This window comes from Sinohyriopsis cumingii, chromosome 12 (genome assembly GCF_028554795.1).
Source record: "Sinohyriopsis cumingii isolate HCF-2022 chromosome 12, ASM2855479v2, whole genome shotgun sequence".
Lineage (NCBI taxonomy): Eukaryota > Metazoa > Mollusca > Bivalvia > Unionida > Unionidae > Sinohyriopsis > Sinohyriopsis cumingii.
Window position 1 is genome coordinate 179101 of NC_142972.1, and position 13456 is coordinate 192556.

The 13456-nt window shown below is 34.6% G+C and overlaps 1 protein-coding gene across 1 annotated transcript in view; it reads left to right on the forward strand.

The window, feature by feature from the left end:
* LOC149785895 (acetyl-CoA acetyltransferase, mitochondrial-like) overlaps positions 1–13104 on the forward strand; it is a 78093-nt gene extending 64989 nt beyond the window's left edge. Inside the window, exons 10-13 of the mRNA XM_089976104.1 lie at positions 1490–1603; positions 6078–6142; positions 7805–7962; positions 12612–13104. Coding sequence (XP_089832230.1) covers positions 1490–1603; positions 6078–6142; positions 7805–7962; positions 12612–12732 — 458 coding nt within the window. The 3' untranslated portion in view covers positions 12733–13104. The remainder of the gene's footprint in view (positions 1–1489; positions 1604–6077; positions 6143–7804; positions 7963–12611) is intronic.
* The last annotated feature ends 352 nt before the right edge of the window (positions 13105–13456 follow it).

The following is a 13456-nucleotide window of genomic DNA, read 5'->3' on the forward strand; positions in this document are numbered from 1 at the left end:
CATTATGAGATAGTTCCTCATTTGGCTGATGTCCGCAACCAGAAATGTCAAAGAAAATAAAATGCAGAAATCTCGCATGCAGTACTAAGGCCAGATGTCAGAACAAATGAATTATGATAAAACATTGCACTGTTAAGATGGTTTGTCAATATAAACAAAGAATTTGTTTATCTAACAATAGATAAATTCCAGTGCATTTTAATTGTATAAAGTTTGAAACTCCCTGTCATGGTGCCTCTGAATTTATTTACTCTATTACCACGGTTGTATATACAAGTTTAAACAGCCAACAGTGTTGCAAAAAACCAAATCGCCAGGTGGTATATTTCATCACAGTAAGGAAAAAAAATTGCAGTTTGCAACATTGGCGAAGCCCATTGTGATCCCTCAATAAACTTTTAACACATTATTTTTTGTACTTTTAAGAAGGAAAAACTTTTGTCATGAAAAAATATATGTATATGAAATTGCATGATCCAGACTACGATCATCTTATATCAGAATTCATACACAATCTCTTCCCCAAAATGATAATAAACTTTTTACATCTACTTTTCATACTTTAAAATTTTAAAAAAAAAAATGTGTTTATCACAAAAATACATGGATATGAAATTTTGGGAGCCATGTCACAATCATGTTATATCCAAATTTGTGTGATAAAAGAGCATGCTATAGCAGGGTCACACTGTATTCTATGGATGGGGGCCATGCCACAATCATGTTATATCCAAATATGTGTGATAGAGCATGCTATAGTAGGGTCACACTGTATAACATATATGTTATATCCAAATTTGTGTTATAACAGGATGCTATAGCAGGGTCACACTGTATACTATGGATGGGGGCCATGCCACAATCATGTTATACCCAAATTTGTGTGATAACAGCATGCTATAGCAGGGTCACACTGTATACTATGGATGGGGGCCATGCCACAATCATGTTATATCCAAATTTGTGTGATAACAGCATGCTATAATAGCAGGGTCACACTGTATACTATGGATGAGGGCAATGCCACAATCAAGTTACATCCAAATTTGTGTGATAGAGCATGCTATAGTAGGGTCACACTGTATACTATGGATGAGGGCAATGCCACAATCATGTTATATCCAAATTTATGTGATAACAGAGCATGCTGTAGCAGGGTCACACTGTATACTGTGGATGAGGGCAATGCCACAATCATGTTATATCCAAATTTATGTGATAACAGAGCATGCTATAGTAGGGTCACACTGTATACTATGGATGAGGGCAATGCCACAATCATGTTATATCCAAATTTATGTGATAACAGAGCATGCTATAGTAGGGTCACACTGTATACTATGGATGGGGGCCTTGCCACAATCATGTTATATCCAAATTTATGTGATAACAGAGCATGCTGTAGCAGGGTCACACTGTATACTGTGGATGGGGGCTTATGTCATGCTTGTTTCAAGTCTTATATTTGTGTTGTTTCCCTGCATCCCAGGCACAATCACAGCAGCCAATGCCAGCACACTGAATGATGGAGCAGCAGCTTTGGTTCTCATGACAGCAAAGGCAGCAGAGAAGTTAAAGGTCAAACCACTGGCAAGAATTTTGGGTAAGGAAGCATGACTTTTGTTGCTTATATGAAGACTGCAGTTTTAATTTCTTCTTCCGATAAATTTCCTGATGCCACTGCTAGGAGTACATCAAATAAATTGCTTGATGATGATGCTAGGAGTACATCAGATAAATTGCTTGATGATGATGCTAGGAGTACATCAAATAAATTGCTTGATGATGCTAGGAGTACATCAAATAAATTGCTTGATGATGATGTTAGGAGTACATCAAATAAATTGCTTGATGATGATGCTAGGAGTACATCAAATAAATAGCTTGATGATGATGCTAGGAGTACATCAAATAAATAGCTTGATGATGATGCTAGGAGTACATCAAATAAATTGCTTGATGATGATGCTAGGAGTACATCAAATAAATTGCTTGATGATGATGCTAGGAGTACATCAGATAAATAGCTTGATGATGATGCTAGGAGTACATCAAATAAATAGCTTGATGATGATGCTAGGAGTACATCAGATAAATGCTATGGGTACATGAAATGGGTTTCTCCTTCCATATATGTATGCCCTCTAATCGCTTTCTCACTGTATATGTATGTCCTCTGTTGGCTTCTTCACTTTGTAGTTATGCCCTCCAATGGCTTCTTCTCTGTATAGTGAATTATAGGGTACACTGCTGTCGGGCATTTCTGCCCACCTAAGGTTTTCATTTCCAATATTGAAGCAGAACGCATACAGAATTCGACCGATTGACAAAAATAAAATACAGCAATGCTTACCATTTGAAAAGATGCAATTGTCACCAGAATATTCAGTTCAAAATAATATTAATTTTGAACACGGGATACCACCCCCCTGTTTTCCTGACTCGCGATATGTCGGCCAATTCTGCACATAGCTTTGAAAAGATGCAATGTTGATCCATCTTGCTATAGAAATGAAACATATTACTTTGGACTGTTTCTGTCAGCAGTTCAGTCAAGTAATTAGGTCAGGTTTATAGCTAGTTTTGCAGAATTCATTGTAAAAAGGTCAATAAGTGGCAAGAGATATTAAGCAAACTAAACCGATCTTGTAAAAAAGTTAGTAAAGTTCAGCATTTTATGAAAAATAAGCTATTACATGGAAGAGAAACAACAATGAATAGGATGTAATGTGTTTACAACGTCTTGTTGATGGGGAAAAATTACTACAGAATTTAGAAAAGACTATTCTCTGGGGAATTTGAGAATTTATGTTCTAGCGGCAAGTAGACATGTTGGGTAGCAGACGATTTTGTATGTATGGGACAACTTCTTGCAAAATTGGAAACTTGGATTAAAATACAGTTTTGTTTGAGGTATACATTTCCATCTTTTATATAATGTATTTATTTGTTTGATTCTAAAAGATGCATAGTAAATCAAATTTTCTGGGTTACAGGTTTAAGAAAGTCATGGAGTGGGTCTTCACGTTGCCATTTAGAAATCACATTTTTATGTGCATTTCGAGTCTAAATGTGGGATATTTTTGTACACTTTATAAATATCACTTTTCTTAATTAATGTACGATTCTTCTTCCTGAATACAAAATGGATTTTTGACCCAAAATAGCATGTGATCAAATGTTTACAGAAATGATGTAACGTTGCGCAGAATTATCCGACGCGCAGAATAGGCCAACATGGTGGTACTTCATGTGACTGGGCTCCCATGTCCTGACGTTTTTAGGACATCATGGTTTCTTCATCCTTGTGGCAGAATTCCATGGCTAGCATTATCTCCCTTTATCTGTCTCCACCCTTGTGGCAGGATTCCATGGCTAGCTGTATCTCTCTTTATCTGTCTCTCCACCCTTGTGGCAGGATTCCATGGGTAGCATTATCTCTCTTTATCTGTCTCTCCACCCTTGTGGCAGGGATCCATGGCTAGCATTATCTCCCTTTATCTGTCACTCCACCCTTGTGGCAGGATTCCATGGCTAGCAGTATCTCTCTTTATCTGTGTCTCCACCCTTGTGGCAGGATTCCATGGCTAGCATTATCTCCCTTTATCTGTCTTTCCACCCTTGTGGCAGGATTCCATGGCTAGCACTATCTCTCTTTATCTGTCTCTCCACCCTTGTGGCAGGATTCCATGGCTAGCATTATCTCCCTTTATCTGTCTCTCCACCCTTGTGGCAGGATTCCATGGCTAGCACTATCTCCCTTTATCTATCTCTCCACCCTTGTGGCAGGATTCCATGGCTAGCACTATCTCTCTTTATCTGTCTCTCCACCCTTGTCCTTAACCCTCCAGGGGAAGCAACTACAAAATTAAAGTCATTCTGAGTCGTATTGTGAAGTTATTGACACTCTGTGCATTACACCAAGGGACTTTACATACAGTTCATTTGTGCTCTGTTTTATACAAGTGCTCTCTTATATCACATCTACAGTTACTTCCCATCTAATGATGGAAGGAAAGCCTAACAATTTATGAATGCAAAACAATGCAAATATGAAACTGGGGCCATGGATGCATTGTCAGTCAGTTACGGGGGATTTTGGGTCTATCCACTCCCACCTCCACACGTGGTTCTGGTAAAGATAATGCAGAATACAAGGGGTAAGAAATGCAGAGTGATTCTAATGTCATATCATCCAGATGTTTACAATTTGAAGCATAGTGATATATCGGCTAGAATGTCATATTTGGATGGGATGGTTTAATAGTGATGTGACATGGTAAGTATTCTCAGAGAAACACAATTTACTAAAATATTAACATTCTCTGTCGAATGCATAAAAACCAGATCACGTTAATGTTATATTAATAGGATGAGGAAAAGCCTACCTTTGCCATAGCCATCCTTTGCCATAGCCATCTTTTGAGGCACGAATGGCTGGATTCCCTAGATGAAAGATAAATCACTTTCCTAAAATGTAGAGAGCACAACTGATAGTCGTATAAATTGTGATGATAGTAGCTGGATAAGGGAAAAGAGACAGGGTAAGCAAATAATTCACATCCATGAAGAGGTTGTGCTGCATCAAACTGGTCTGCTGGTCATCTGGACTGCAGCAACCCGACCCACCAGATTAAATTCTTGTCACTGCAAAGCTAGATCATGCAGATAAAAGCTTAAGTGTCACAGTCAGATGGTTTGCAAGATTTCAGTACAGAAGTACTAAACTATTAGACTGTACAGGTGTCACAGACCGGAGCCAAAAAACCTGACGAAAGTTTGAACATTTTGCATTTTCATGACATTCATCCCATACAGTTTTCCTAGGACTTTAATGTACATATACTTAAATGAAAATCATCTCTTGTACAGACTTGTACGTACATATACTCAAATGAAAATCATCTCTTGTACAGACTTGTACATACATATACTCAAATGAAAATCATCTCTTGTACAGACTTGTATGTACATATACTTAAATGAAAATCATCTCTTGTACAGAATGTAGTGATTAGTACAAGTGCACTATACAGTTTTCCTAGGACTTGTACGTACATATACTTAAATGAAAATCATCTCTTGTACAGAATGTAGTGATCAGTACAAGAGCACTTTTGTGTCTGGTAAGTTTAACTTTTAATGACGGTATTAATATAATGGTTATTAGTATAATGGTATTAGTATAATGGTATTAGTGTAATGGTGTTAGTATAATGGTGTAAGTATAATGGTACTAGTATAATGGTATTAGTATAATGGTATTAGTATAATGGTACTAGTATAATGGTACTAGTATAATGGTATTAGTATAATGGTGTTAGTATAATGGTGTTAGTATAATGGTGTAAGTATAATGGTATTAGTATAATGGTATTAGTATGATGGTGTTAGTATAATGGTATTAGTATAATGGTACTAGTATAATGGTATTAGTATAATGGTATTAGTATGATGGTATAAGTATAATGGTATAAGTATAATGGTATTAGTATAATGGTATTAGTATAATGGTACTAGTATAATGGTGTTAGTATAATGGTATTAGTATGATGGTATAAGTATAATGGTATAAGTATAATGGTATTAGTATAATGGTATTAGTATAATGGTACTAGTATAATGGTATTAGTATGATGGTATAAGTATAATGGTACTAGTATAATGGTATAAGTATAATGGTATAAGTATAATGGTATTAGTATAATGGTATTAGTATGATGGTGTTAGTATAATGGTATTAGTATAATGGTATTAATATAGTGGTATTAGTATGATGGTGTTAGTATAATGGTATTAGTATAATGGTACTAGTATAACGGTATTAGTATAATGGTATTAGTATAATGGTATTAGTATAATGGTACTAGTATAATGGTGTTAGTATAATGGTATAAGTATAATGGTGTTAGTATAATGGTATAAATATAATGGTATTAGTATAATGGTACTAGTATAATGGTATTAGTATAATGGTACTAGTATAATGGTATTAGTATAATGGTACTGGTATAATGGTACTAGTATAATGGTATTAGTATAATGGTACTAGTATAATGGTATTTTGTATCTTTCAGGATTTGCAGATGCAGCTATTGCTCCCATAGACTTTCCAACGGCTCCGGCTTTTGCTATTCCAAAGGTAAGACAAATTCTGAACGTACTTTTTGTTCCTTTAAAGACCAGTATTATAATATACCAGTATTATAATTATACCAGTATTATAATAATATGTATAATGTAAATCTAAATATACAGAGTTAAGTTTTTGTTTTTGCATCCACACCCCTCATAGGTTTTTCTTAATTAAATTTGTGGATTGGTGAATTTTTATATAGATGAATCAATTTGTTGGATCTTTTACTGTGGTTTGTAGCACCGAGGTCATTCATGAAAATTGATACTCCATTGATAATTATGAATTTCCTGTACTGTAACATCATTGAATATTCATGACTTAGTTTACGCAGTTTATTTATTTATCTTGAGGTCTGGTTAGTCCTAAATGAAAATGGTGCCTCTTGGTCATCCAATACGGTCACTTAAAAATTCTTGTTATTGCCACTTGACCCGTATGGATGGTTATGTCAACATTGAGTTTTCACTGAAACACTTTTTATGGTATGTAGTTGGTCCTAAATGAATATAGTGCGTCTTGGACATCTGATATGGTTATATCAACGTAGTGCCTCTGGGACATCAGATATGGTTATATCAACATAGTGCCTCTGGGACATCAGATATGGTTATATCAACGTAGTGCCTCTGGGACATCAGATATGGTTATATCAACATAGTGCCTCTGGGACATCTGATATTGTTATATCAACCTAGTACCTCTGGGACATCTGATATGGTTATATCAATGTAGTGCCTCTGGGACATCTGATATGGTTATATCAACATAGTACCTCTGGGACATCAGATATGGTTACATCAACAGATATGGTTACATCAACATAGTGCCTCTGGGACATCAGATATGGTTATATCAACCTAGTACCTCTTGGACATCAGATATAGTTATATCAGCATAGTGCCTCTGGGACATCTGATATGGTTATATCAACGTAGTGCCTCTGGGACATCTGATATGGTTATATCAACCTAGTGCCTCTGGGACATCTGATATGGTTATATCAACCTAGTGCCTCTGGGATATCAGATATGGTTATATCAACATAGAGTTTTTACATAAACATTTTTATGGTATGTAGTTGGTCCCAATTGTATGTTCATTATGGTGGCTGTCTTGAAAATCTTGTTATTGCAATCCCTCTTGAAATGGGCCATTGTATTGACATGGGTGTTATCAGTAAAATACTTGTATTGACATGGGTGTTAAAAGTAAAACACTTGTATTGACATGGGTGTTATCAGTAAAACACTTGTATTGACGTGTGTTACCAGTAAAACACTTGTTGTTGTAGGGTTTAATGCCATTCCTCAGCACATGATATGGCAGCCAGTATTAATGGTGGAGGAAGAACCCGGGAAAACCCCAGAAAGAACCGCCGACCTATGAAAAGCTACTGGCAAGCTTTCTCACATACCCACATAGGCTGAATTCAAGACTCGAACCCACGCAGACAGAGGTTATAGCAGTGATCCATAACGGAGAGTGCTTTAGACCACATGGGGCCCCATAAAATACTTGTATTTACATGGGTGTTATCAGTAAAATACTTGTATTGACATGGGTGTTATCAGTAAAACAATTCTTACAATGTGTAGTTAAAGTTACATTCAACAAATCAGCTATAATAAATTCTTACTTTTTTAATCTTTCTGTTGACTTTTGCAGGTATTAAATTACACAGGTGTAAAGAAAGAGGACATTGACATGTGGGAAATTAATGAGGCATTCAGTGTTGTGGTAATAGCCAATGTCAAGGAATTAGGCCTTGAAATGGACAAGGTTAACATACACGGTGGAGCTGTCAGCATTGGACATCCTATTGGGTAATATATAAGAATTTTTCTAAACCCTAATCTGTAAAAAGACTTACATTACTAATGTTACACACACTTTGCTGTTAAGAAAATATAAAATATATATATAACCATTGTTTATTTTCCCTTTTTATGTCCTAACCATAGCTATATAGAGATGGAGCATATGCTGTTATTGACATCTTTTTGTCGTGCCACATCATATTTTGTGCCATGATTTTAATGTCCTTGGCAGGTTTCATTTCAGCTTGATTACATTTAAAGCACATAATGGTCTGCAACCAAATTGTGTGTGAGGTTTACATTGGGATGACCTAAGCTATATTCAATTGTAACCATTTTGTATGATATTTTAACAGAGTTATGACCCCTGTTTGACTTGGCACATGCCATTGCATTTCTCCTCAAAAGCTTTTGCTGGATTGAAAGTAAATCTGATATGAAACTTTATATTAAAACTAGGTTAAGTTTCATATTTCAGTTTTCTGGCAACATTCTATGTAGTTATCACCCCTGTTTTACTTAGAACTTTGCCATCCGCCTAAGGGTAATCCCTGTTGAATGGACACATTTCTGTTTATTTTATATAATTTCTAATGGGTTGCCAATTATTGGCACAATCTTTATACACTTCCATATTTTTCATCTTGTCCCAAATTATCTCCTTACCTAAATTCTCAGATGTTTATTTAATTTTTAGTATTTTGCTTTAATAATCATTACAACAATGCATAGAAATAATATTTGCCCCAAACTGCTAAGACATAGATGTGATCTCCATCCATCCATGCCTCCTTCCAACCATTTGTCTTGTAAACACTTAAACATCCACATTTATTTTTGTATTTGAACCAGATTTACTGTAAAGCTTTATCATTAAAAACAGCTTGGATGATGGGCTTAACATAGATACAGCTAACACAAAACCATTTGAACATTCTCATTCTCATTCTTACCATTGGTTTTGCAGCTTGATTTGATATGAAAATGTATCAGCAAGAGGTCTGCTCATTGTTGGTGAATGATATTTGTGTTCACATTTCTTTGTTTGGTCAAACTGATTTTGACCTAACTTTTTTTATACAGAGTTATGGCCCCTGTTTGACTTGGCAGAGTTGTGGCCTCGGAGTAGGCATTTCACTGTGATATGAACAAACTAAGATTCACATTTTCTGCATGATTTGAAACAAAATAGCTATGTAGCTTGATTTCAGTTAGGTCTCTTATGACTTCTAAAAGGATCAGATTTTTATGATACTGCACAGAGTGATGGCCCTTCAAAAACTTTGGCATCTCACTCACTTCTGACTTCTGAGCACTGTAGTATTCATAATTTTTTGCTGATTCTACCACATTTGCTAGCAAAATTCACTCTGCAAGGTTTTATTTGAATGATTTGAGATTGACTATTTTTTGAAGTTATGGCCCTTGACCAGCGTATAATAAGCATGCATCCCAATGTATTTTGAACACTCCAGCATCAGCATCTTCTGTTTGATATAAAATTGGGGGAAAAACTTATCTCGGCTAAATCTCAGATAATAGTGATTGATTGTTATACAAATTTGGACCATTTTTGTATATAAAGTTCTGGCCCTTGATTGACTTGACTGGAAAACTAAACATTTATACATTATTTTCTGTTTTGATTCATATTAACCATGAAGCTTGATATTTTACAAGATCTTAGATGATATCAATTTCATGAAAGATTTTGACCCTATTTTATTGCCTGTAATGCCTGTGATGAGACACCCAACTCCCAGGCCTCCAGCCTTTTGGTGTGATGAGATGCCCAACTCCCAGGCCTCCAGCCTTTTGGTGGGAGGAGGCAGGAACTGTGGCCATGTTAGTGGCAACGTCTTGGTTTTTTTTGTTTTAACCATCATTCTCTTAGTAAGTTGAAGTTTGCGAAAATCATTTTTAATCTTAAATATTATTCAAGAAAAGACATGATGTTGCTTATTTAGTCTGAAAACAATGTATTAATTTTATTTAAATACATTGAAAGCCTGTTACCTATATTACAGGCACATACATGTAATGTGAATACATTTTAATGTGTTAATGAAGATAACAATGGTAAAATATTGATTCTTGAAAATTGTTGCAAATAATTCATTTGCGCTGAAATGGAGTAAATGAGTTCACTTCGACTTATCTGTAAGTCCATGGGTCAGATGTTTTTAAGAATTAATACCTGTTAAGAAATACATTCTCTCAAGTTAGTATCAATATCCTCACTTTGAAATAAGTATCAACATCCTCACTTACAAACAGGTTTAAATATCCTCAATTTTAAATAAGTAACAGCATCCTCACTTACAAATAAGCAGCACTGTATTTGCCGGCATATAAGTCGATGCGAAGTATAAGTCAAATCAACAAATTTTCCATTCTTCATCCATATATGTCGATGCTGAAGATGAGATGAGGCCAAATCAATACCATGGATTGTGTTTTTCACTTCACACAGAATCGCAAATTTGATCTTATCTGTAACTCGGTAACCTTTCCAGTCAGGATCATTAAATATAACTAAAAGTACCTAATTTGTTTCACATGAAGCATTTTAAATGTATTATCTACTTTTAGCTACATATAATGATGCTGATTCAAATATTTATCGAATTACAGATAGGATAAAACTCGCAATGTTGTGTGGAATTAAATTATAATAATTTCCAGTTTCATAAATATTAAAAGTATCACTGCATGCCATTTCAGATTACCAGCAACAGGGAAATTGCATCATTAATATTAAAATGCGTTTTCGGTTTTCGGGGGGTTGGGGGTTGGGGAAGAGAGGTAAAGAGAGAAGGATGCATATGTATTCCTCACATTTTTCTTCTTGCACCTCGTGATCAAATAAAATATGGTCCGATATATGAGAGAGAGTTCAGCTCTTCGTGTTTTTTTTTAAAAAATTTTATTTTTTACCTTATTGCCCCCGTGTTGATGAAGCTTTTGTCAAAGAGAGAAAACAATAAATGAAACAGTAAATGTAAACTCTGAAAATACATACCATACTCCTTCAGGGTTTAAATATTTATGATAGTTAAATCCATATAGTCTCCATTAGGCTAAATCCCAAGAATTACCATTTTGCATGCTGTCTAATTTTCTTTGCAAGTATAACAACCTCTCCATTCCCAACAAATAAGATTATGTTTAAAGTGCATGTACTCTTCCTGTACTTGGGCAACAGTTGTTTTGATCTTTGCTCATGCTAGATGTACTTTAAATTGCTGTCGGTTCTGTCGGCAAGTTCAAAAATATCACTGGCTGAGAAATGTACATTAGTAATTTCCTTTCATTATATGGTATGGTATTCATAATACCTATAGATAGCCTCATTTTCCTATTGGTAGCCTCACTAGTCTGATCTGGTATGCCGAATCTTGACCTCAAACAGGTGTCAGCTTGGACTGACTGAATACAGCCATAGCATATTTAATTAGCATGTAAACACCACTACAAAGCCATGTGATTCTTGTAATAATGAAAGTGGCAACAAAAACTAGAAGGAATTGCTTACATTGTGGTATTAATTGATTATGTAATATGGTACTGCACTTGTACACAAGTAAAATTAGTCATCAGGTAAGTGAACAATACAGATTTACAATTGTGAAGACACCTCTGTCTGTCTATCTGTCTGTCAGTCTCTCAATGGGGCATATGTTTTATTTCATCATTAGGTGCAAGAAGAAACTTGTGATGGAATATGTCTTTGTCATGGTTATTCATCTTCTAACTTGTAAATTCTAATGCACATATATGTAATTAAATTTAAACATACTTATATTACAAACAGCGTACATTACTGGTGCATGCTGCTTTAGCACAATTGCATCTGTTAATTTTTAATGCCGACGATCATGTAATTGTTTAAAATACTAAATGTGGGATCCTATATTTCTTCCTGAAAATGAAATATGTTTTATACATTATTTTTCGTACTCTTGGAGAATTATTTTCCATACAAAAAAGACTATAAAGCGATTCAGATGACATAATCCATATATAAGTCAATTCAGAATATAAGACAAAGCTAACATTTTCTAGTCAAAAAGTAGCATCTTATAGGCTGGCAAATACAGTAATATCCTTTTATCGTAGTAAGTATTAATGTACTCATCGATAACTATTAGTATACTCATCTATAACTATTAGTATACTCATCTGTAAGTATTAATGTACTTATCTATAACTATTAGTATACTCATCTGTAAGTATTAATGTACTCATCTATAACTATTAGTATATTCATCTGTAAGTATTAATGTACTCATCTATAACTATTAGTATACTCATCTGTAAGTATTAATGTACTCATCTATAACTATTAGTATACTCATCTGTAAGTATTAATGTACTCATCTATAACTATTAGTATACTCATCTATAAATATTAATGTACTCATCTATAACTATTAATATGCTCACTTTAAAGAAAAGCATTATTAGCCTCATGTATAACCAAATATTGATACCATTACTTTTGAATAATAGTAGTCTCACAAATAACCAAATATTAATATCCCAATGTATATTTAATTAATCAGAAAATGTAATATTTCTTTTATGGTCAGTGCATACAAAATAACCTTTGTATTGAGAATAAATTTAGCTTCAGTACATTTTGATTTTTTTAGAATGTCTGGAGCTAGGATCACTGGTCACATGGTACATAGTCTGAAACCTGGACAGAAGGGCTTGGCAGGGATCTGTAACGGCGGAGGTGGGGCTTCAGCCATTCTTATTGAAAGGCTGTAAGGACCAGAAATGTGATGCAGTTGATGGATTGTATTTTGATTTTGAAAGATCATACACATTTGTATTGACTTTAGTCCAGTATCAGGAACAAGTACCTTATTCTGTGTGCATGTGTTATAGTGTTTTGGACTTTTACCATAAGCTTGTGTGATACAAATACAGACCTGTTTAACGATGATAAACATGTGGTCAATATACATGTGAATATGTATTGATTAATGTATACATGAGATCTTTTGAACTTGACTTTTATACGCAGGTAGCTGTTTTTATGTATATTTCTGTGCAGAATCAACTCTAAATCTTTTCTTGAAAATGCCAAAATCCGCCTTCATAAGTTACAAATAAAACAATATTATCAATACCAATAAACTGTGTTGAGAAAAGAATTTATTAATCATAATTTTCTACTATTATCTCATGTTATTTTTGTTCACATGTTGAAATCTGCTGCAGGTCTTCAGAAAAGGAAACTGGATGATATATGCCAGTGGCAGAAATGGTGTTAATAATTCTATGAAGCAATCCTCAATGATTTAGCATGTTACTTTCATACAAGGTACTGTGATCCATATGTCATTCATTCTACTCATACTATTGCTGTCAGACAAGTCACTGTGATCCATATGTCATTCATTTTACTCATGCTATTGCTGTCAGACAAGTCACTGTGATGCTACCTTCATTCTACTCATAGTGACTTTCAGATAAGTCACTGATCCAA